Here is a 25,448-nt window from a genome sequence, read left to right on the forward strand (position 1 = left end):
TTCAAAGATTTTTGATGCTGATTTATAATAAAAAATACACTCTATACTGTGACCTAATTCACATATGTATACATTGTGTGCATGTGTCTGTGGCAGGTTTTTCTGAGACTGAAACGCATAAGTGGATTGTGAAATGTGATTAGTGACTTGCAAGTAGCATTTGAAAAAAAGGCATCAGTGCATCCCACACAGTAATGATAAATATTAGTTTTAAAATTTTTGGTTCCAGTCATGGGTACATACATAATACATATGCACGTGTTTAGGACATGAAGTTCTGTGCATACGATATATTTATGTATATGTGTGTCCATGATATATTTTAATGCATGTACATATGACTTATGTAGACATATGTACATGACACCTATATTTATGTATATGTGTATGATGCACATATCTGTACACGTGTGTGCATGAGATATGTGTGTGTGTGTGTGGGTTCATGAAGTACACACGCGAACCAGGTCACGATGGGATATGTACGCACTCCCTACAAGCACTAAGTACTGTATCTGATCCTTTTATTCCCAGGTGGGTGGTTTGGCATTTTACAGAGACTTCTGAGCCCGCTTCCCATAGAAGTGCGCAACCGACACGGCCAAGCCCAACTCCGGGGACGCGGGTGCACGAGACCCAAGCTTCGCCCACCGCCGTCGCCCCGCCCCGGCCCCGCCCACGACCCCCGGCCCCGCCCACGACCCCCGGTCCCACCTAAGCGCCTGGGTCGCTGACTCAGGTCACTGCAGCACGTTCCCACGCTCCGACGCGCCGTCGGTGGCGGGCGCGCGCACGCTGGCGGGGCGCCGAGAGGAGCGCCGCGGCGTCGGTGGCGGGTGCGCGCACGCTGGCCGGGCGCCGGGAGAAGCGCCGCGGCGTCGATGACGAGCGCGCGCACGCTGGCGGCGCCCGGCGGCCATCTTTTGTCCCGGCGGCTGCTCCCGGCGCAAGTGCGGGTCCGCTTCCCTGCGGCTCCTTTGGCCCTGGCCGGAGCAGTAGGGAGGCGTGGATGAGGGGGGAGGTGAGGAAGAGCCGCCGCCCAGTGTCGCCGCCCCGCCACCCAAGGGCAGGCCCGGGCGGGCAGAGCCCCCAGGGTGGGCTCGAGGTCGCTGCCCGGCGCGGCCTCGTCCTCCCTGCCGGGACGCCTCCGCCGGGACGCTCCCCGGGGCCAGCCCCGCCGCCCGCCGCGCTCAGGGCCCGGGGCCCCTCCCAGATGGGATAAGCTGTAAAGATGTTCAGCTTTGAAGGGGATTTCAAAACGAGGCCCAAGGTGTCCCTCGGAGGCGCGAGCAGGAAGGTAAGCGCGGCCTGTGTCCGCGGCGTCGGGGCCTCCGGGAGCGGGGTGCGGACGGGGATCGTTCTGGCGGCTGCTGCGTCCCCGTCCCCGCGGCCCGAGCAGGTGCGGGTGGGGATAGTTCTGGCGGCTGCCGCATCCCTGTCCCCGCGGCCCAAGTAGGTGCGGCGGGGATCGTTCCGGCGGCTGCTGCGTCCCGGTCCCCGGGGCCCGTGCAGGTGCGGCGGGGACCAGTGCCAGCGGCTGCTGCGTCCCCGTCCCTGTGGCCCGAGCAGGTGCAGCGGGAACCATGCCGGCGGCAGCTGCGTCCTCGTCCCCGTGGCCCGAGCAGGTGCGGGGGGGGATCGTTCCGGCTGCTGCTGCGTCCCCATCCCCGGGCCGGAGCAGGTGCGACGGGACCATGCCGGCGGCTCCTGTGGCTCGAGCAGGTGCAGTGGGGGGCGTTCCGGCAGCTGCTGCGTCCCGAGCCCTGTGGGCCGAGTAGGTGCGGGGGGGACCGTTCTGGCGGCTGCTATGTCCCGGCCGGTTGCCCAGAGCAGGTCCAGCGGGGGCCACGGTCGCGGCGAAGCCGGCTCGCCACCCTTAGGCCTTGCAGCGAGACGGGAGGTACACAGCCTTCTCGGTTTACGGACCGAAGGACACAATGTTTCTTTTTTAGACACGAGCTGTGAGACGTGGTCACACTCGACTTATGGCAGGTGCTAGCGCGCGCGCGGGGGGGGGGGGTCTTTCTGTTGCAGGAAGTAAACAGGGTGCGTTCGTCTGTATCGACAGTCTCTGAAGTTAAGGCAGTGCAGCTGATTGGTTGCATGTTCAGTCCAAGGTTGTAACAGTTTTTTCTTTAGGAGCCTCTGGAAACATATTTCTGGGGAGAACCCAGGATTTTTTCTCCTGTGATTTTTACAACTTTTTATTGATTTGAGAGAGAAACATTTTTTTGTCTTACTTATTTTTGTATTTATTGGTTGATTTTTGTACGTGCCCTGACCTGGGATGGGACCACAACCTTGGGTATTAGGAGGAAACTCCAGCCAACTGAACTACCCTTCTAGACTCTTGGCTACATTTCTGATTGTTTAGAAGGGAGGACAAACTAGAGTAACTGCACATATACAGCAGGCCTGTGGTAGGTCCCATGCTAGGATCCATGTCCCTCGCTTGTGTGCGGCCCGGGACCTGCACCACTGACAGTAGAGCCCTAGCATGCCCACTAGGGGGCTGACCTTGTTTTACACCAGGTGACATCTCTGCTCTGAGGACAGGAGCTGTCTTTGACCAGAATCTCAAGGGGAGATGGAATATCTTGCTTTTTAGCTATGTAAACAGTTGTCCTTTTTTCCTTGTTTTTACTGAGGTATGGACCTAAAACCACTCAGAGTCACAACCTGACCACTCTTTGTATGGGTGGACCTGAGGAGGGGAGGAGAGAAGGAGAGGAAGGGGCCTTCTTAGGTGGGGACTGAGGACTCTGGAGCCAGGCTGGTCACAGAGCTGTCCTTTCTTGAGCCACCAAAGGGGCTGGCATCTCGTACCCCCGTATTATCAGTCATTGGCTTCAGATTGACCTTACAGGAGGGTGTCACACTGCTGACCCTCAGCTGGGAGCCAGTCACCTGAGAAGGTAACTGCTGCGCTGGGGGATGGGTGTGCTGGCCTCCTGTGAGAATCTGGGTGCAGTAGGTTCAGCTTGAGGGATTTTACCTGTGAACACAGCCATGTGGCCACTGCTCTCCCCAGATTTTCTAGATTCCTGCCTGCCCCCTTCCCTGCCACCCTCCTCCCCAGAGATAAATGCTGTTTGACCACTATTGCACACATTAACTTTCTAAGTTGAAAGTCAGGTGAATGGAGTCTCATTTGGTTTGTCCTTTATTTGGATCTGGAGTCTTTGGCTCACTCAGTGTTCTGTCTTAGAGGTGGGATCCGCCCATTTGGGTGTGCTGGGTTGTATGAACACACTGCTGTTGATCCACTCTTTTCTATGGTCATGAGTGTATAGGTCTGCTGGGCTTCACCCTGGGGCACACTCCTCTTTCCCAGCAGGGCACGCCTGCAGGATCCGAGGGTGTCAGTGCCTCTACTTCCTTGCCAGCACCTAGTATTGTCAGTCCTTGTAATTTTGGCAGTGTCTGTGCCCTCGTTATAATATTTTTGGGAAAATAAGACTTAAACAATTAAAGGTTAAGTTATAATAGAGAGGCCCTGGTGAATTTGCTCAGTGGTAGAGCATCGGCCAGGTATGTGGATGTACTGAATCTGATTCCTGGTCAGGGCACACTAGAGAAGCACCCATCTGCTTCTTTACCCCTTCTTCTCTTGCTTCTCTTCCCCCCGCCCCCCTTGCAGCCATGGCTTGATTGGAGCAAGTTGGTCCCGGGTGCTGAGGCTGTCTCCATGGCTTCCACCTCAGGTGCTAAGAAGAGCTCAGTTGCCGAGCAATGGAGCAGCATCCTGGATGGGCAGAGCATCGCCCCCTAGTGGGCATGCCGGGTGGATCCCAGATGGGGTGCATGCGGGAGTGTCTCTGCCTTCTTTCCTCTCACTGAATTTTAAAAAAAAGTATAATAGGGAGTAATAATGACATCTAGATTTCTCTTGGGATTGATCTAGGAAAGAGCAGAGTTAGTGTAGTTGATGCTTTGTCTTTATTTATTTATTTATTTCAGAGGGGGGGAGATTGATTTGTGTTCCACTCACTTATGCATTCATTGGTTGATTCTTGTATGTGTTCTCACTAGAGATTGAACCTACAATCTTGGTGTATCAGGATGATGCTGTCAACTGAGCTGCCTGGCCCGGGCAGTTGGGGCTTAGTCTTGGAGGACTGGTAGGATTGGGGTAGGTGAGGGACAGGAAGGGTATCCCAGTGGGTGGAAGGGTGTGCACCAAGTTAGGGTATAGTGGATTCCATGGACTTTGAGTTACACAGGTTTTCATTTTTTAACATTTCTGAAATCCAGATACATCGTGGTGGCATGACACAGTTCATTAGGAGTACTTCCTTTTCTTTCTTTGGTTGTGCATTAGAAGAATATTTCAGGATCATTTCATTACAAGTTTAGGAATCCACTGAAACTGCCTTAGGAAGAAAAAAAGAAGTGTATGGGAAGGACAGGTGGCATCTCACAGAAAGGAAAGAACGGAAACATAACCAGACAGCAAGTCATCAGAGTCAAGGCAGTTACTCTCCCCCTGGGCTGTGTCATCTCCTGCATTCTTTATGGGGAGAGACAGTCACGCATGCGCCCGACCAGGATCCACCCGGCACGCCCACCAGAGGGCGACGCTCTGCCGCGACCAGAGCCACTCTAGCGCCTGGGGCAGAGGCCAAGGAGCCATCCCCAGCACCCGGGCCATCTTTGCTCCAGTGGAGCCTCGGCTGCGGGAGGGGAAGAGAGAGACAGAGAGGAAGGGGGGGTGGAGAAGCAAATGGGCGCTTCTCCTGTGTGCCCTGGCCGGGAATCGAACCCGGGTCCCCCGCACGCCAGGCCGACGCTCTACCGCTGAGCCAACCGGCCAGGGCAACTCCTGCATTCTTGGCTGTCTGCAGACTGGCCTTCTCCTTTCACCTGCAGATGGTCTTGGCTGAGTATGCCCTTTTAGTTCAGGTGTCCAACTGAGACAGTTGGAGCTCAATTCCAGTTACTAGCAGAGGGAATTGGATTAGCCTGGGCAGGTTTCCACCTGATGAGCTGAGTCTGAGGAGTAGGGGGGGTTCATGCTCTAAGAGGGGGAGTGGTTGCTAGACATAGGTGGGGATGTCCCAACAGGCTATTGACTGCATGTGTGAGATTCAAGGGAGAACTCTGGGGTAGACATGTAGATTTGGGACTTATCAGCGGATGGGTGACTTAAAATGAAGACCTTTGAAGAAGGTACAGAGTTTAGGACAAGGTGGAACTTGTGGGACATTGCAACATTTAATAAGTGAGGAGAATACTTAGGACAGAATCACATGGGTTGATGGTGGAGGTGATCACAGTGCCAAGTGCTGCAGGGATGCAGTGAGGAAATGCTAACCAGGGGTCCCCAAACTTTTTACACAGGGGGCCAGTTCACTGTCCCTCAGACCGTTGGAGGGCTGGACTATAAAAAAAATTATGAACAAATCCCTATGCACACTGCACGTATCTTATTTTAAAGTAAAAAAACAAAACGAGAACAAATACAATATTTAAAATAAAGAACAAGTAAATTTAAATCAACAAACTGACCAGTATTTCAATGGGAACTATGGGCCTGCTTTTGGCTGAGATGGTCAATTTCTGGTTCCATATTTGTCACTGCTGGTCGTAACAAGTGATATGACGTGCTTCCGGAGCCGTGACGCATGTGTCCCGCATCACCGGGAGTAGTACTGTAGGTGAGCGACATTGCACTTTGTGACGCCACCACATACAGTAAGTACTCCAGGAGCACAGGATGTGGATGCTGTGCTGACCACCAATGAAAGAAGTGCCCCTTCCGGAAGTGCGGAGGGGCCGGATAAATGGCCTCAGGGGGCTGCAGTTTGGGGACCCCTGTGCTAACCAATAAGAAGACTTGATGACTGATGGGGTGTATTGCAGGGCAACTGGAACTGGTAGGGCGAACAGGAAGTCATTGAAGAGGACCGGAAGAAGATTGCACTCTGGGTCTAAGGAACGTTTTTGTTTTCGGGGGTGGAAGAAATGAGCGAGTTTAGAGGAGGAAAGATTGCACGCTCTCAGGGTCCTGGCGGAGGCAACAGTGGGAAGAATGGTGAGCAGAAGAGGGAAATATTTTGTGATTTAAAGGAAAGAAATGGATGTGGGTACAGAAGAGTTTATAGATAGGAAGGAAAATAAATTTCATTTCCAACTTTCCATAGGTAGTTGAGGTGAAAGTGGGAGTAGAATTAATATTTCTTTAATGTTTATCCATTGCTTTTTTAAAAAAATGAATAGATTTTTTAAGAGCTTTTTAGGTTTACAGAAAGTCAAGCAGAGGGACAGTTTCATTGTCCCCTTTTCCCTCCACCTCACATTTCTCTGTTGTTAGCATCTTGCATTATTAGTATGATTCATTTGCTGTAGCTGATGAACCAGTTTGGTTTTGATTGATGGATAAGGAGTCGGTACCCACTGTTAAGTATCATGCGGAGCAGTTTGTTGCCCTGAGTGTCCTCTGCCGTTTACCTATACATCCTCCTCTCACCCCTGCACTCCCGTTTTAATTAACTCAAAGAGAAGTGTTTCACTTGAATATCCTTCCACTTGTGTAGAAATTAGTACTATCATGTCAGTGCTTAAGAGTGGGAAATACTAACTTGAAACAGATGCAAAACTGATCGTTCTGTTTCCATTGGTAAGTGGAGGAAATTGCTAATGAAAATAACCCAAATAGATGAAACTGGAAACTTCATAGCTTTTTTTAAAATCAAGATATCCATAAACATGCTAAAGTTTTTTTGGTTTTTGTTTTAATAAATGGCTAGCAGTCAATTTGAGCATTTGATTGTTACGGAAACTGTCGTGTTATATAAAAATACTTGGACAAATACTCGTGGTGGTGTTTTTTTATTTACCATAATTTTTTGTATTCTGATGGTTATTGAAGTCTAATTTAAATTATATATGACTTACTTTTTTAAAAACTTCATTTTGTTATTTACACGAAGAAAGTCCCCCCCCCCCATTTCAAAACGTCTCTGTTAATGGTATTTGTGACGTTTGGTCATATTTAGTTTTTAGAAGAGATAAGATGATGTACCTAAAGCTCAAAGATCGAATAGAAAAGTTTGCTGTTATTTACTGTTTTTACATATTGATGAATGGGTTTAGAGCCACAGCTGTGGAGGTCAGAGATTAGCCTCAAAAGTGACATGGTGATGTGGTGCTGTGAAAACAATAGGTTGAGTCATCATCCAAAAATATTTGACTGGTGTGCTTTTTGAAAGTGGTCTCTAACTGCTACTAGGAACCTCTAACTTTCTAGGCCTGTAGAATTTAAAAGGTAAATGGCTGTTTTTCAAGTACAAGTATAATAAATTAGAACCAAAAACTTGTTAAGAATCCAAATCTGAAGGTGTTTTTGGCTGGCACCTATTGTTCTTTTGCTCCCAGCCACTTAATTGAGAAATTATTCTTTATTATATTGAGCTATTGTTAAATTTTATTTTATTTTATTTTTTATTAAATTTTATTTTCATATAGCTTTGTTTGTTTTTCTAAAATGAGAAAGTATAAATACATGGGATGTATATGGGAAAAATATAAGCAGTAAAAAATAGAGATTCAGGTACAATAATAAAAGTCTACCTGCCTTTCACCCACTCCCATCCCCCAACTGCTGATCCTTCTGCTCTGTCACCGGGTTCTTACCTGTCCTTGCAGAGCTGTTTTCTGCATAGGGAATCATTGAGGTGCACACTCCCCTTGCTTAAACACGCAGTAGGACTTGGTGACCAAGCTTCCGCTCTCCTTCCTTCTCCCCCCCCCATGAGACCCCCTGGGGGTAGTTGCAGACCCGCACACGTTTGTCTGCTGCGTTCTTGTACAGAGCTGTGTGACAGTTCGTGTATTGAATGTCCCATAGCTTACTTAGCTGCTATGTCTTTGATAGCCACTCAGATGATTTGTTTTTTGCTAATTTAAAAAACACTGCGGCCTGACCAGGTGGTGGCGCAGTGGATAGAGCGTCGGATTGGGATGTGGAAGGACCCAGGTTCGAGACCCCGAGGTCGCCAGCTTGAGCGCGGGCTCATCTGGCTTGAGCAAAGAGTTCACCAGCTTAGACCCAAGGTCGCTGGCTCCAGCAGGGGGTTACTCGGTCTGCTGAAGGCCCGCGGTCAAGGCACATGTGAGAAAGCAATCAATGAACAACTAAGAAGTTGCAACGCGCAACGAGAAACTGATGATTGATGCTTCTCATCTCTCTCCATTCCTGTCTGTCTGTCCCTGTCTATCTCTGCCTCTGTAAAAAAAACAAAAAACAAAAAAACCAAAACACTGCAGTGCATATCCTGTAATGTGCCTATAATATGTGTAGGTTAAATTTCTGGAAGCGCTAGGTCAAAAGCTATGTACATTTGAATTTTAATAGATATTTCCAAATTGTCCTCTACAGTGTTAGATCAGTAGCTGTATGCTCAGTCTTCACCTTACAACCTGTCCTGAGTTACTATGAGAATATCACTCAATAAAAGGACGTATTCGAAAAGTTGGACCCTGGATGCTTTCTTGAAACAAAAGTTTGTTGAACCAAAAAATCACAGTGTTTTGGTTAACAGTTCATTACCAGAATCCATTTTTGTCAGAGAAGGGCATTAAATACCATTGCCTGAACTGATAAACATGTAAGTTAGTATTCTCTGTCAATAATAAAAATTTTTTAAAACAATTATGTTTTCCTCTAAAACCTTAAATAGCACCTCATAGTCCTTTCCTTTAAGGAACTTAGTTTTAGATAGGGCTTTGCAGGAATAAATGTATTAGGTTTTTATTGTAATCAGTGTTTTTACTTTTTAGTTAATTAAAAATGTAACAGCACTTTTGTTTGCATTGTGTTTATTTTCAGGAGTATCTTCTATTTTGTCAGTGTTACAGTTTCTCCATTTAGTGTAGTAAGTGATATAAAGTTTCCTTTTGAGATGGATATATTTAACTTAAAAAAGAGCCTTTTGTCAAAATGGACACAAAAGTTTTGTATCTTTTGCGTCTATCAAGTGGCCCTGCCAGATTTGCCTGGTCCCTGATTGGTGTCTGCAGGGTTCCCACTGTGTTTCCCTGAGTTAGTACATGTCCTGAGGGAGATACTTGGTGGTCAGGCCACTCTTTTTTTCCTCAGACTCTGGCCTGCTAGCTTTGCCACAAGGCAGTAGGTCTTGCCTGCTGTTTATTACTGTGGTGTTTGGTGATGTTTTCTTCTTTATTCTACATTCATTAACTAAGTAAATTCTGTGAGAAAGAGGTTTTTCTTCTCTTGTTTATGTATTTGATTGCATAACTGGAGACACAAATAGATATTTTACTCTGTGATTAAAATGCAGTACTGTCATTATTGCATTATCTCATTCTCATTGTAAGAAAATACAGAAAAACCCAAACTAAGGGATAGAGTTCAAGATATGAAAGATAAAGGTGGAGGGATATGAAAGATAAAAGGCCACAAGTCTTCTGTGATTCCATTAAATGAAGTGGCCAATTATAGATTGGTACGGATTAAGGAGAAATAGTAATGAAATCAGAGAGGATCTTGGATGGAATCCTGAAACAGGTAAAAGTCATCAGTGGGAGATTGGGTGAATCTCTAACAAAGTCTGCATTGTGGCTAGAAATGCTGGACCAGTGTTAGTGGTACTCCAGTTATGGAGGGGGTTGGGTAAAAGATACAGGGATGAGGGAACTCATGGGATCAATTTGCAAATTTTCTTTGTTTAACATTCATATAAATTTTAAAAGTCAGTTTAACAAATATTAAGTAAAGTATTTGAAATGTTTAACTTTCTCATTTATTATTTAGTCCTTTCTATAAGAATACCAAATCACTTTATTCAAAATTTAGTTCTACTTATGATTAAAACTTTTTTTTTTTTTTTTTGTATTTTTCTGAAGCTGGAAACGGGGAGAGACAGTCAGACAGACTCCCACATGCGCCCGACTGGGATCCACCCGGCACGCCCACCAGGGGCCACGCTCTGCCCACCAGGGGGCGATGCTCTGCCCCTCCGGGGCGTCGCTCTGCGGAGACCAGAGCCACTCTAGCGCCTGGGGCAGAGGCCAAGGAGCCATCCCCAGGGCCCGGGCCATCTTTGCTCCAATGGAGCCTTGGCTGCGGGAGGGGAAGAGAGAGACAGAGAGGAAGGAGGGGGGGTGGAGAAGCAAATGGGCGCTTCTCCTATGTGCCCTGGCCGGGAATCGAACCCGGGTCCCCCGCTTGCCAGGCCGACGCTCTACCGCTGAGCCAACCGGCCAGGGCCAAAAACTTTTTTTGAAAAAAATTTTAATTTGATAACAAAAAGCAAAATTTTGATATGAATAAAGAAAAAGATTTTCACTGAAATTTTTATTGAGATAATTACAGACTTCTGTGCAGCTGTTAGAAGTAATACACAGAGATCCCTGTTCATGTGGCCTAATTTCCCCTGGGGACTATATTTTGCAAAATTAGTATAATATCACAAGCAAGATAGAGGCATTTATACAAAGACCGCTCTTGTTCACATCTCCCGTTTCACTTGAACTCACACTGTGTGTACAGAAATCAGGTTTCATTCTTAGAAAACTACTGGAGTACTAACTTTAATTCGATGTGTGATTTCACAAACCATTTAACCTCTTGTGCCTCCAATTTCTCACTAAACCAGCTAGTGTGATGGGATGATCTTTGAGATCCTTTTTGGGTCAGAACATTATGTAATTTTTGCATCTTTTTGTGTTTAGGAAGAAAAGGCTTCTCTTTTACATCGTACTCAGGAAGAAAGAAGAAAGAGAGAGGTAAAAACAGTGCTGTCGTAATCTATAGATCAGCATTTCTCCGTATCATTTAAATAATTCCTGATTTTACTGTTTTATACATAGATATGTGTGTTAAGTGTGATATGTATATTTATGTGTATTTATACATTGAGCTTTAGGAACAATAAGGCAGTTACTCTGAACCCAGTGTAGAAAAGATGGATGAAAAGGGTAGTTGGCAGAGCAGATGACATTTGCAGAAGGTGTGGAGTTGCTGTGTGAGACAGAGTACAGTTTTTAGTGACCCACCCAAGTTTGAATTCTGACTCCTAATTTTTCAGCTTTATTTAATCTTTATGGAAATCTCAGTTTCTGCATCTTTAAAACAAGAGCAATACTCACCTGGAAGATTATTGCAGATGCATGTGAAGTCTCTCTCTTGGGGCTGACATATAGTAGGCTTTCAGATGTGGTACCTGCAATGTTTTGAATGATGATAAAGAATGCATATTTTTGTTAGGTCACTGAAGACAGTGTCAAGTTAATAAAAATTGGGAGTTTTCTGCTTTGAAATGGGAATGTGATTCAAAAATAGATGTACAACAAAAACTTTTTAAAAAAGTCTTACTTTGTTGGTGAAATTATAAAATAGTGGAGCCATTTTGGAAAATAGTCTGGCAGTTCCTCGGATGATAATTAATTTCCCTCCTATATTCACCCAAGAGAAATGCATGTTACTTGTCCATGCCAGAACTTGTTCATAAGTGTCCATCAGAGCATTGTTCATAGTAGCCCCAAGTGGGACCAATGCAGTTGTCCATCAGCTGGTAAATGGATAAACCGGATGTGTGGCATGCGCACAATGGATATTAATCGTCCATCAAAAGGACTAATGTACCAATATGTGATGAAGTATGGGTAAACTTTAAAACCGTTGTGCACAGTGAACAAAGCCAAACATAAAAGGCCACGTCTTCCATGATTCCATTAAATGAAGTGGCCATGAATAGGCAGTTCCATACAGACAGAACATTCCAGTGGTTGCCAGGGGCATGGGAGTGGGGGCGGAGGGTGGGGACCAGGAGGACTACTACTGGGTACATGGGGTTTTAGGGAATTGGGTGGTAAAAGTGTGCTAAAATTAGATAGTGGTGGTTGCATAAATTTGTATGTTAGAAATTGGTGATGCACACTTAAAAGAGTGAAGGCTGTGGTATGTGAGTTATATAACTGTAATTTTTTAAGTCTTTACTAAATAAATGTCATTTTCACTGATTCTGATTGATTGTTACCTCTTTCCTCTATTCAGGAAGAAAGGCGAAGACTGAAAAATGCAATAATTATCCAGTCATTTATCCGAGGCTATCGAGACAGAAAGCAGCAAGTGAGTCTGATTATAAACCGAGAAAGAGTTGGAAAGGCATGTGAGAGCTTATCTTAAATACTTGCCTTGGATTCTTAGGAGTGGAATCCATTTTGAATGTATTTTTCTATACCTGTTTAGTGAACATTAATGTTGATAATATCGTTTCCCCTATAACTAATTTTATTCACTTAGATTTACTTAAAAGACTTAAAGGTAGGGGAGTTGTTGTATTTTTTTAATAATAATAAAATACAAACAGGCCAGCTTGAGCTAAAGGTCTAAATGGGAGGACATGGTGGGGGACTGTCCTGGTGGGTGCTGAGGCTGCTGTTATATTCCAGGTGTTTGGGTTTTATTTAACCTGCCACTGATCCAGTAATGGCACCCTGATTGTCAGTGTCCCCACTCCTGTGGAACAGGGCACGGACACTGCGGCCGTGCCAGTTGCACCCATGGACTGATTTATGCATCCTTTGTTTTCAGTATTCCATCCAAAGAAGTGCATTTGATCGCTGTGTGAACCTGTCACAGTCCGGTGGCACTTTTTCCATTGCTAATGGTCCCACCCTGACCCTGCTGGTGAGGCGGCTTCTGTTCTTTTACAAACAGAATGAAGACTCCAAACGTTTGGTGAGTGTCAACTGGATTTTCACTTACCCATGTTGAATAATTTCTAGCTTTTAAAAACACCATCAGGTAACCCCTCCAATGTCTCCCTCCCCTTCGTGAGCTTTGCTTCAGCCAGCTGGAGTTGGTCATCTTTGTGGTGATGTGTTTTACCTCTTAAAAATTGGTGCAGGTTGCCTGACCAGGCGGTGACACAGTGGCTAGAGCATCGGACTGGGACATGGAGGACCCAGGTTAAAACCCGAAGTCGCCAGTTTGAGCACGGGCTCATCTGGTTTGAGCAAGGCTCACCAGCTTGGACCCAAGGTCGCTGGCTCGATCAAGGGGTCACTCGGTCTGCTATAGCCCCCCGGTCAGGGCACATATGAGAAAGCAATCAATGAAAAACTAAGGGGTCACAACAAAGAATTGATGCTTCTCATCTCTCTCCCTTCCAGTCTGTCTGTCCCTCTCTCTGTCTCTGTCACAAGAAAAAAAAATGGTGCAGGTCTTCAATAGATTTGTTTGTTTTTTATTGTGGGGAAGTGGAATAATATGTTGAGTCATTCACCAAGCACAAATGACAGCCATCAACACCTGGTTTCACACAGAGCTTCCACATCCGTGCCTTCAGAGACTGTGCAGCAAATCCTAAATACTGCAGCTGTCATCTGTAAATACTTGAGTGTATATTCCTAAATTATAGGCTCTTTTTCTTAAAACATCCAAAATATTGAACTTTGTAGCTTTTGACATCAGTGATGAGGAGCAGTGTGTGAGTGATGGGGAACATATTCAGACGCGCCGATGGGTAATCGGTTTGGAGGCCAGAGGAATACCATACTGCTTATTGGCCTCAGGTGCAGCATTGCTTCCCGAGGGAACTAGGGAGGAACTCTCCACGAACTGGAGCTGATCAAGAGAGGAAGTGCCAGCGGCTTCCTCATGCCTAGGACTTCCTGAGTGCCGGCTCTTTCCAGACCGTCTGAAGTTTAGGAGAAGCAGCATCAGAAAAGTACAACAGCCTGACCAGGCGGTGGTGCAGTGGATAGAGCGTCGGACTGGGATGCGGAGGACCCAGGTTCAAGACCCCGAGGTCGCCAGCTTGAGCGTGGGCTCATCTGGCTTGAGCAAAGCTCACCAGCTTGGACCTAAGATTGCTGGCTCAAGCAAGGGGTTACTTGGTCTGCTGAAGGCCCATGGTCAAGGCACATATGAGAAAGCAATCAATGGCCTGACCTGTGGTGGCGTAGTGGATAAAGCGTCAACCTGGAAATGCTGAGGTCGCCGGTTCGAAACCCTGGGCTTGCCTGGTCAAGGCACATATGGAAGTTGATGCTTCTAGCTCTTCCCCCCCCTTCTCTCTCTCTGTCTCTCCTCTGTCTCTCCCTCTCCTCTCTAAAAAAATGAATAAATAAATAAATAAAATAAGAATCCTTGCAAAAATTAAAAAAAAAAGAAAGCAATCAATAAACAACTAAGGTGTCGTAACGAAAAGCTAATGATGCTTCTCATCTCCATTCCTGTTTGTCCCTATCTATCCCTCTCTCTGACTCTCTCTCTCTCTCTCTGTAAAAAAGAAAAAGAAAATCGAAAAAAAAAAGAGAAGTATGACAGCGATCATCTGCTTTCTTGCTGGGAGAGTTCGTCCCTGCTTGTGTACTCGGATCCTGAGGCCCGCAGGGTCACCATGTGCACAGGCAGGCAGGCGCAGGAGGCTGTCAGCTGGTCGTCTCCCAGGGCACTGTACCTTGGAGGACGGCCTCTGCCATCTCCAGGTACAAACAAGGCCTAGCAGCCCTCCTGTGGGGCTCCCCTGGTTGCAGCTGCACGATCCTGCCTCTGCAGCCACAGCTGGGGAGCTGGGGGAGGAACGCACGTGAACTCCAGACCTTAATCAAACACAAGGCAAATGCTCGTGTGCAGAGTCTGAAACCCTAAAGAGAATTAAAGCCAGCAAACCTGGTTAATATGACAAAAGTGAACTTGAATGTTGAATTTACAAACAAAATGCAAGCACAATAAGTAAATCATAGGTTCCCTCATTTCCACCTAAGGGGAGAAGTGTGGTGCCACTTCTGGTAGCTCCTCTGAGAGGCTCTGTGCAGAACTAAGCATAGCTTCCCTGTCCTCACCTCCTCCTCTGTTTATCTTAATGACCTTACATGTGACCTCTGCTGAAATGGTATGTTGTGAATATTTTTTTTGTGTGTACAGTGTTTTTGAATTATTCCGGAGTTGATAGTGGCTTCGTTGTTGTTTAGTTTTCTTGGGATCACTTGGTAAAGTCTCCTTCCACTGGTACTGTAGAGTGCTTCCATGTAGTCCCCATGACTAGAAATGCCAGGCCTTCCGCCTCTGCTCCCCAAGTGGCACCCCCCAAGCTGTTCTCTTGGGAAGGCCTCTTGATTGGCTGCCATGTCGGGTGCCCCTTCCCCAGGTCCTGTTCTACTTTCTCGGTTTGACCCCTTGTTCTGTTGGTGCATATATCCTCATTCTTGTCCCTGAGAAGGGATGAATATGAGGAAAGTTTTTTGTTTTTGTTTTTTAAGGAGGAAAGTCTTTAAAATTTGCCTGCAGTTAGTAAATAGCAGAAAGGCAAGCCAGATGTTTACTGTCATGGAACTGCAACTCTCTGGTAGGTATTGGTGCGTTTGTCTCGGTTGTGAACACCAAGTCCAGTCCAGAGATGTTCAAGGAAAGTGTCATACTGCTGTAGGTTTTTGTTTAGTTTCATAGACAACTTGAAATATCACTGCTTGATTAACATATTCCTAACCTTATTCTTATATTTCCTAACATTGCCCTTTAGCCTTTTACAATGTTTAGTTACTGAATGTTTTATTTTTATTTGTTAGTAGATAGTACACATTTCAGAATGTATTACATGTCAGGTAGAGTAATAAGTGTATCATACTAGTTCCTGAGGAAATATGAACATGATAGTACGGACACCTCAGGAAGAGAGCTTGTGTGTAGGCAGGTTAATATTTGGAGTGGGTCACAGTTACTTCCACCCAACTGAAGACACACTTTAATTAGGTATGCAGAACACTTTTGCATACTCTAAAGAAAGGTTATATGGCCCATTTATAACTAGATGCATTTAAGAGGCTATCTTAATTTTAACAGGTTCTGAATAGGTCTTAGGAACCAATAACATTTTTACAAATAAAGTAGAAGAGATTGCTTGTTGGTTATTGAGTTTTCAGAATCATTGTGGCAGCTGCATCCATCCTAGTAGGCCCCCTGGATGCAAGGTAGACGGAAATCTGTCTGATACTTGCTAAACTCACTTGCTAGCCATCCTGTCCAGGGAATGGGGAGTCTGGCCCCTGAACATACACTTGAACTTTTTTTTCCCCAGCTGTGTTGAGGTACAGTTTACAAAATCATAAGATACTTAAAGCGTACTCTGTGGTGATTTTATGTCCATAAACACTGTCAGAGGGTTCTTCCCACCTAAATAAACACATCCATCACCTCAAATGCTACATACCTGAACTTCTTTCTCCTGGTAACAGTGGGGCCATCTGAGTGCCTTTCCTACCAGAATTTCACAGAGTTAGGGAAGTGGAGTGCGCAACAGGAAGAGACGCTAGAGACACAGAGGAAGGAAAAGGGAAGAGGAGAAGCAGATGCCGTGTGGCTAGGAATAACACTGTTGATTTCTCCCGCATTTTATTAGGGATTGCTGATTTTGCAGATGAACTCTTTCTGTTTCAGATACCTGAGTTTTAAGTGTACTTTGTTTTAGTAATAAATGTAGTAACGTAGCTTAATGCCCAGATGCCATTTTTAGGTGGACAGTCAACAGTGTCTGCATCCTGCTCAGTAACCCTGACCCACAGGGTTTGTGTTTGTGACGTGTCTATTTCCCACTGAGGAAGTCTGGCTCGCTGTGTGGGTGAGAGCTGTGACCTGTGTGCTTTGTTCTTGCAGATATGGATATACCAGAACCTGATTAAGCACAGCTCGCTGTTTGTCCAGCAGCTGGACGGATCCGACAGACTCACATGCTTGTTTCAGATCAAGAGGCTGATGAGCCTCTGTTGCAGGTAAGTCCTGTCGTGGTAGGGAACATGTGTAAGCATGGTGATCACATTGAATGGCTGGGTAAACACCGTCTGTTTTGTTTTCTGCAACAGTGGGGTTTGTTGTGTGTTTCTGATACCATGGTGTATTCTGTGTGTTACAACTTTCACTCCTGGTGAACCTGCCCTGTAGAAATTAAAATGTAGGTATAAACACCATCTAGGCAAGACTTACTCTCAAGTGTACCCTAGGATAATGGTGTGAGGTAGCCAATTCCCAGTTCCTGGAGAATCGACTGGCCAGGGGAGAGGCCTCCTGCTGAGAGAACGGTTCCCTTTGCCCAGGGTCTCTGCCGAAACACGGGCCCTGTAAAGTTGGCCTTCCATCAGCCTCTCAGTACGACCTGTGTATGGCCTTGATATGTCACTTCCATGACTTCCTTGGATTTTCAGTCTACAAAGTAGCACACTTAAGTGATGGGAGCTATAGTGCTGAATGAAACAGCAGATTTTATCATTTTTTAACAACTGCTGTGTCTGTACAGCAGCAAACTTTTCTAATGATTCTGAGCCTTCAATATGATTTCACTTAATTTTCCAAAAGCTGCATATAGTAAAGTTTATTTAGAATTGCTGTCAAACCTTGTCCTTATTAACTGACTTTTCCAAAATATGTAGCTTGTCCAAAGTAGAGAGCCTGATAGAAGAGAGAGAACCCAGAGGATCCCAGATCCCAGGAATTCCCATTTCTTCCTAACACCTTGTGTTTTTTGGGGAAACTTTTACTTTGAAAAATATATTGTAGCCTGACCTGTGGTGGTGCAGTGGGTAAAGTGTCGACCTGGAAATGTTGAGGTCGCCGGTTCGAAACCCTGGGCTTGCCTGGTCAAGGCACATATGGGAGTTGATGCTTCCAGCTCCTCCCCCCTTCTCTCTCTCTGTCTCTCCTCTCTCTCTCTCTCTCTCTCTCTCTCTCTCTCTCTCTCTCTCCCTCTCTCCCCCCTCCTCTCTAAAATGAATAAATAAAAAAAAATTTTTTTAAACCAAAACAAAATTAAAAAAAAAAAAGAAAAAGAAAAATATATTGTAGCCTGGCCTATGGTGACGCAGTGGATAAAGCGTCGACCTGGAACGCTGAGGTCGCCGGTTCGAAACCCCAGACTTGCCTGGTCAAGGCACATATGGGAGTTGATGCTTCCTGCTCCTCCCTCCTTTCTCTCTCTGTCCCTCTAAAAACGAATAAATAAAAATCTGAAAAAAAAATTATAAAAGAAGAAAAATATATTGTATGTACCTATAGCAGTAATTTTCAATTGGTGTGCTGCAAGAATTTTTGAAACATGCAATGCCTGACTACTTAGGGGTACTGACCTCTTTTTCCCTTAGATTGTCACATCAAAAATGACAGCAGCCAACACAATAGCCACTCCAAATTATACCTATTTTTTTGGTCAAGTCAGCAAAAAAAAGTATTTTATTTATTTTATTTTTTGGTGTGCTGCAGAATTTTAGTAACTAGTTCATGTGTACCATGAGTTGAAGCAGGTATAAAATCACTGGGCTAGAGGAGTCGGCAGACATTTTATGTAAATGCCTAGACGGCAGACACTTTAAGCCTGTGGCCACCTCTGGTCTCTGAGTACTTCCTTTTCCATACAACCCTGCATAGTTCTTTTGTTTTCTTACCTGTCTGAGTTGGGCATGTTTTCAGAGATTTTCGGTATAAGAACAGAGTGGCTCACACAGTTAGCATAATGAATGACTGTGATTTAAGGGAACTGGGTGATATGTGCTCTCCAGTAAGTATGTGAATACTTTTTTTTTGCTTGTTTTCACAGGTTACTGCAGAACTGTAATGACGACAGTTTGAATGTTGCACTTCCAATGAGAATGCTTGAGGTGTTTTCATCCGAGAACACTTACTTGCCTGTTTTACAAGATGCTAGCTATGTGGTGTCAGTAATTGAACAAGTTTTGCACTACATGATTCAAAATGGTAAGTGGTGGGTGGGTCAGAGTTGGGCTGAGCTCGAGCTGGCCAAGGGGGTGGTGACGTGGACCAGGATGCGAGGTGCAGCTTGCACACTCTGAGCATCCAGTGTGACCAGGCACAGAAGCGGCGTGCGCAGTTGAGGCAGTGTCTGCGTTGCAGGGGGCAGGAGATGTACTAGCTGGGACCTGTCTCACTGAGAGCAGTTGAGTTGTCACCTTAGTTCACAGAGAAGAAGAAGATACCTAGTTTATTTGAATCTCTTCCTAACCCACTGGTAAAACTTTTACACACCGACAGCCTTCTTAGGAGGACCACATTACCTAGCACATGACCTTCCTGTGAGGGCCCATCGGAGAGATTGTGAAACACGCAGTCCTGTCCTGATGGCACAGAGATGGTGTTGTCCAGGGTTTGCGTCCAGCTGCGTGGGGGTCAGTGGTTCTCTGTGGTGGGTTGTTGACACTGGCTGATGTGTACAGAGAGTTCATGCACCTTGTCGGGCTACTTATGTATTTGTCTGTAAAGTTTGCTTCGTAAAAAGTTGAATTAAAAGTTAAAGAATTCACTTAAATTCGGACCAATAAGAGTTTTTTAATAAGCGTTTAAAAACTGACATGTTTTTCTTCATTATGAGAAAAGGTACCAAATTTTAAATTATGTTTTTTTTATTTTTTTAGGGTATTATAGATCTCTCTATTTGTTAATTAACAGCAAGCTTCCATCAAGTATTGAATATTCTGATTTATCTAGAGTTCCTATGGCAAGTACTTTGCTAGAGAATGTTTTAAAACCATTGCACTTTACTTACAACTCCTGTCCAGAAGGTGCCAGGTAAGGATGGGATTTTTTTTTTCTTGGTAATTTCACAGGATCTGTATCTAACAATAACTTTGACCCAGGATGCTATCTTGAGTAATGGACTTGAAAGTCAAATTTTTACTTTATTAGTGTGGTTCAGTTTGAGGAAACGTGAGCTTTCTGGCCTGTGCCCTGGTACAGAGGTGTAATCAGAGGACTGGGCTGTTTTCCTGCTTTCTGGCAGGTGTCAAAGGTACAGAGACGGGGGAGCATCTTATTAGGGGAGACACAATGGCAGTTCACTCCTGGGTGGTCCAGTTGATACTGAATACTTAGCTTTGGTTAATTGAGAAGGCTAGTTTGGAAGTTCATTTGGATCACGAGTGCTCTGCTTGACCAGCGTGCCATGTCCCTCTCCAGGCAGCAGGTGTTCGCAGCCTTCACAGAGGAGTGTTTGGCGGCCCCCTTCACGGACCAGGTTTTCCACTTTGTCCTTCCCGCACTGGCGGACGCCCAGACTGCATTCCCTTTTGAGCCCTTTCTGGAGGCACTGCTGTCGGTGGAGACCCATAGGGCCGCGCCCTGGCTCTTCTACTTCGTTTTAACCATGGGAGAGAACTACCTGGGTATGAACCTGTCCCAACTGTTGTACCAGACCCCCCGTGTGGGGGTGCTGCAGACAGGTCAGGGGATGCAGCGCAGGGCGTGTCATGTCTGTGTGGCTGCAACTCTGTGTCCAGGGTAGTGTCCCTGGGAAGGTGCTGGTCACAGCTCAGACCTCTGCTTCTCGCACTTGTTCTACAGCCACACGGGCTAGTGGGAATGTCTGCATGTCCGCATCAAGCAGGAGAACTGGTGTGCGTGTAGGCATGGCTCTCGTGTTGGGTACTGTTCTAGAATTACAGCATCTTCCTCTGATACATCCTAGTATAGGGGTCTGGAACCTTTTTGGCTGAGAGAGCCATGAACGCCACATATTTTAAAATGTAATTCTGTGAGAGCCATACAATGACCCGTGTACGTTATGTATTCAGTAAAAATTTGGTGTTGTCCCGGAGGACAGCTGTGATTGGCTCCAGCCACTCACAACCATGAACATGAGCGGCAGGAAATGAATGGATTGTAATACATGAGAATATTTTATATTTTTAATGTTATTATTTTTTTTATTAAAGATTTGTCTGCGAGCCAGATGCAGCCATCAAAAGAGCCACATCTGTCTCGCAAGCTGTAGGTTCCTGAACCCTGTTCTAGTACATGAATGCTTCTGGAAAGTGGTGTTTTGGATTGCTTTTAATTCAGTATGTCTTTGGTTGTTTCACACAGGGACTCTCTCTGAGGAGGGCCTGCTGGTGTACCTGCGAGTCCTGCGGACCTTCCTCACTCAGCTGCCGGCTTCGCCCACCAGCACCAGCTGTCAAGATTCAGCCAGTGACTCCGAGGATGAGAGCGCAGAGGCAGACCCCCAGAGGAGCACACCGGTAAGCTCTGGGCTGCACACATTGGGTTTCCAGATCTGTCTTAACTGTATCCACCCATTTTTATGTAAGTGACACATTTCTGTTGTGCAGCATTCATACAGCACTGGTAAAGGCCTTCATTCCATGGTCATCTCTTCTTCCCCAGACAACTGTCCTGGTGATCAGAAGCCCAGAGGCAAGAGTTTGTGGAGGTGCATAGCTTGTGTGTGATTTTTATGCAGAAAAGGGTTCTATTGTCTGTTAATTTGGTTACTGCTCAGGGAGTATTTCCTAGAAGTGAGGAAGCTGTTGAGAAGGCTGGTCGATATCTCAGGAGGGGCTCTTACTGTGTGCCAGGCTTTTGTCTGTTTCTGTAAGAATTTTTAATAACAGCTTTATTGAGATACGCTTTCCCATAAAATTTCTGCTTAAGTGATGTATAGTTCAGTGGAGTTCTTTTAGTATATTAACATAGCTGGGCCTCTGTCACCACAACCCAATCTCAGAGCGTTTCATCATTCTGGAAAGAAACCAGACCCATTAGCACCGCTCTCTACCCCCCAGCCCTAACCCCGGACAGGGAAAAAGGCTGCATTTCTTCTTACCCTCTCTGGTGAACACCAGTAATGTCTTTTGGTAATTTTTGCCAACTTTATAGATGACAAATGTCATGATTTATTTTTAAATGAATTTTAAGTGCATTCTCACATTTATCTCATGTTTCTGCCAGCATTGTTTACTGTGCATTTTCAAGGGATAAAAAGCTGTACATTATCTGTACACGTAATCTGTATGTCTTACCTGAGTGATAAATCTGTCACCAACCTCTTTTTCTCTTAATTACACAATGGAAATGTGTATCCACGTGAGGAAGAGGCGTGTTGCTGGCAAGACATCAGGCAGCCCTTCCTCTCTGGACAGCAGCAGAGGGCACAGGCGTGCAGCATTCAGCATGTGCAGTGTGGGGATCTGTTGTTTACATCTTTGGGAGATTTACTTTACAAGAGTGCACTGCCCTGGCCGGCTAACTCAGTTCGTTAGAGCATCGTCCTGATACGCAAAGTTTGCTGGTTCAGTCCCCACTCAGAGCACCTGCAAGGAAAGATGGATGTTTCTGTCTCCCGGGCTCGCTCTCTCCCTTCTTCTCTCGCTAAAATCAATTTTTAAAAAGTGTGCTACAAAAATAGTAATACTAATGTAGCTCTCTCGTTCTAACCTTTTTTATTAGGTGCATCTTATTTAAAGAGTCAAGTTTGCCAGGTAGAATGTATTACTTTTTATCTCTAAAACAATGGGGTTTTTTTGGTAGATTATTATAAATTATACCCATCCAGGTTTCAAACAGTAGTATAGTCACCAATACCCAATGTTTTACGTATTTTGTTTTCTTCAAGTGTGTGTGTGTGTGTGTGTGTGTGTATACATGAAAAGTGCGTATATTTTTGGTTAATACCCCAAATAGGTAAACCATGTAGAGCAGTGGTAGTCAACCTGGTCCCTACCGCCTACTAGTGGGCGTTCCAGCTTTCATGGTGGGAAGTAGAGGAGCAACCAAAGTATAAATAAAAGGATAGATTTAACTATAGTAAGTTGTTCTATAAAGATTTATTCTTCCAAACTTAGTGAAAATCCAACATAAAGTACTTGGTAAGTAATTATTATTATGTACCTTAACTTGCTGTAACTCTGCTTTATAAATTTTATAAAATAAAGTTACTGCCCTACTTTATAAATCACCATTACTGTAGAACCGGTGGGTGGTTAGAAAATTTTACTACTACCAGAGATAAAAAAGTAGGCGGTAGGTATAAAAAGGTTGACTAGCCCTGATGTAGAGCGTTAGCTCAGGTTTCACTCAGTGAATCAGATCTTCCAGATAAGTTAGGTATGAAATAATAGATTTCTGTATTCATTTAATTGTTTTTAAATAAATTCTTTAATGTTCTATTTTGCTTAAACTGATTTTTGAAATATATGGAAATTCTATCAATGATCATACATTTGCTCAGATGCAGGCCTAGTACAGTGCAATCTAAAAATATGAAATGAATTTCTCTTAAAAATGTAAATACTGTCACATCAATAAGCAAAACTGAATAGTCCCAGTTCGTGTGGTATTAGCTGGGCAAAATTTTGGTCGCTGACATAGAGAGTGACCATGGGTGTTTAGTGGAATTCAGGTTGCTTTAATGAGTGCAGTACAGAGCTATTAATGTGTTCATTGTGATGTGGATACTTTTTGGGTAACGCCTACCTTGTATATTGATTTGAAGAAAAACGAGGTCTTGTGTGTTTGTAGTGTAGAGGCGAGTTCTCACCGAGCATCACTAACCTGGAGTAACTTCCTGGTGTGTTTCAGGCAGACGGTAGACTGTCGTTACCGCACATAACAGAGGAGTGTCTGAAAAAGCTGGATACGAAGCAGCAGACCAACACGCTGCTCAACCTGGTGTGGAGGGACTCAGCGAGCGAGGAGGCCTTCACGCTGATGGCCTGCATCTGCCACACGCTCATGGTGCAGCAGCGGATGATGGTGCCCAGAGTCAGGCACGTGCGCTGTGCGGGCCAGCACGGGCTCCGGCGTCCTTTGTCCTCCCTCTTTGCTCTGGTCTCAGTCTGTGTCGGTCCGTGTGCTGTTTTCCACCAGCATACGGCGCAGGGTATTCTGTCTGAGCCGTCCATGTCCGATGCGTCAGTTTTCTTTCCCACCCCAGCTTGTTCTGTGTGAGCCCTGTTCTGGCCTCAGAGACTCTGAGGAGCCCTGGCATTTGTGAACCAGTGGAACCAGTCCTTTTCCTACTGTATCTGGGGAATGAAAGGAGAGTTTGGTCCCAGCCACGTAGTTTAAAAGCTGGGTGCATGCCTGCAACTATAGAACCAATATATGACATATCTTTTTAGGCATTTTTACTGTTTTTATCAGATTGCCTTGGCAATTTAGTCTGGCACTTATATATGTTTAGGGTGTGGAGGTGAGTTCTAACCGAACTGAAACTTTGAGTGCCAAAAGTTTATTTTCAAAATGTTGAAATAAACTTTGGAGAGGAGCAAAGCAAACAAGTTAAAATGGCTAATTTGTGCTTAGATAACTATGAGAATAATCTTGAACTATTTTTTTCCCCTCTTCTTTAATAGTTTAGTGGTTTCTTAAGAATTTAACAGAAAAATATTTAGTAAAGGACAGTGCAAAACTGTGTGGTATTTCTAGGACTGAGCAATCCTAAGCGGGTGCTGGGGCCGTATCAGATGATTTATGTCACTTATATAAACTGCTCATCCACAACATTAAAAAGAGCTGCTTTCATGAGGGAAGTGTTCTTTGAAATGAACTGTATGTGGGGACATCATCTCTAGAATCTACCTTGTAAACATGAACCGGCCAGCTAATTAGGTACTATCTTAGCAGACTGGTGTTTATTTCTGTGGAGGAAGTGAGAAGCCTGGACGCTGTGGTCCTGACTAGGTGAGGTGACCTGCTCCCCGGGGCTGATTGCAGCAGAGCAGGATGTGAGACTGAGGGGCGTGCCCTGAGCCGGTGCTGGCTTTTACTGCCGCACAAAGTCCACTGCTGTGGGCTGTAGTCACCTGCTCCGGTTACTGTGAGCTGCTCTCAGATGGGCTTGCCTGTAGCCCCGGTTTATGAGCACAACACCTATTTCCTCCAGGAGTCTTATTTATGGTTACAATGTATTAGGTTTCAAGTGTTCAGAATGTTTCACATAGCTCATAAAAGAGAAGATAGGCTTACTTGAACAGTTTTAGGTTTTTAACTGCTTCAACTTTTTTCTTTTTTTTTTTTTTTTTTTTTTTTACAGAGGCAGAGATAGACAGGGACAGACAGACAGGAACGGAGAGAGATGAGAAGCATCAATCATCAGTTTCTCGTTGCGCGTTGCGACTTCTTAGTTGTTCATTGATTGCTTTCTCACATGTGCCTTGACCGTGGGCCTTCAGCAGACCGAGTAACCCCCTGCTGGAGCCAGCGACCTTGGGTCCAAGCTGGTGAGCTCTTTGCTCAAGCCAGATGAGCCCGCGCTCAAGCTGGCGACCTCAGGGTCTCGAACCTGGGTCCTTCCGCATCCCAGTCCGACGCTTTATCCACTGCGCCACCACCTGGTCAGGCTTAACTTTTTTCAAAAGGCATTTAGAACAGGTAGTAGATTCCTCCCAGACTCACTTGCAAGGGTTGGGGTTTGCCATTTTACTCTCTGTTCATCATTGATTGCCAGGCTGTATGGACTCTGGAATAATTTCCAAGACGTGTGTTTAAGTGAAAAAAAGGGAAAACACAGAACAGTGTGAATAATCACCTATTTTCTGTGTGGAAGAGTGTGAAAGTGTGTGTTACTATTCACGTGACTCTGGGTCTTCCTGTTTTTCACTTGAACACCTGTCTTGCAGAGATGTCCACAAGCCACCAGCAGCCCTGGCCATGAGTCCATGCATTGCAGTCCGCGATGGTCCACGGTGTCAGCTTTCTC

The 25,448-nt window shown here is 45.2% G+C and overlaps 1 protein-coding gene across 3 annotated transcripts in view; it reads left to right on the forward strand.

Moving 5' to 3' along the window:
• The first annotated feature begins 889 nt into the window (after positions 1 to 889).
• Positions 890 to 25,448, forward strand: part of UBE3C (ubiquitin protein ligase E3C) — a 76,957-nt gene continuing 52,398 nt past the window's right edge. For all 3 annotated transcript variants that reach the window (XM_066234542.1, XM_066234543.1, XM_066234544.1), the window contains exons 1-10: positions 890 to 1,297; positions 10,696 to 10,749; positions 12,020 to 12,094; positions 12,560 to 12,706; positions 16,625 to 16,740; positions 18,555 to 18,712; positions 19,387 to 19,540; positions 19,928 to 20,133; positions 20,834 to 20,988; positions 23,327 to 23,514. In XM_066234542.1, coding sequence (XP_066090639.1) covers positions 1,232 to 1,297; positions 10,696 to 10,749; positions 12,020 to 12,094; positions 12,560 to 12,706; positions 16,625 to 16,740; positions 18,555 to 18,712; positions 19,387 to 19,540; positions 19,928 to 20,133; positions 20,834 to 20,988; positions 23,327 to 23,514 — 1,319 coding nt within the window. In that variant the 5' untranslated portion in view covers positions 890 to 1,231. The remainder of the gene's footprint in view (positions 1,298 to 10,695; positions 10,750 to 12,019; positions 12,095 to 12,559; positions 12,707 to 16,624; positions 16,741 to 18,554; positions 18,713 to 19,386; positions 19,541 to 19,927; positions 20,134 to 20,833; positions 20,989 to 23,326; positions 23,515 to 25,448) is intronic.

Source organism: Saccopteryx bilineata, chromosome 6 (genome assembly GCF_036850765.1).
Source record: "Saccopteryx bilineata isolate mSacBil1 chromosome 6, mSacBil1_pri_phased_curated, whole genome shotgun sequence".
Taxonomy (NCBI): Eukaryota; Metazoa; Chordata; class Mammalia; order Chiroptera; family Emballonuridae; genus Saccopteryx; species Saccopteryx bilineata.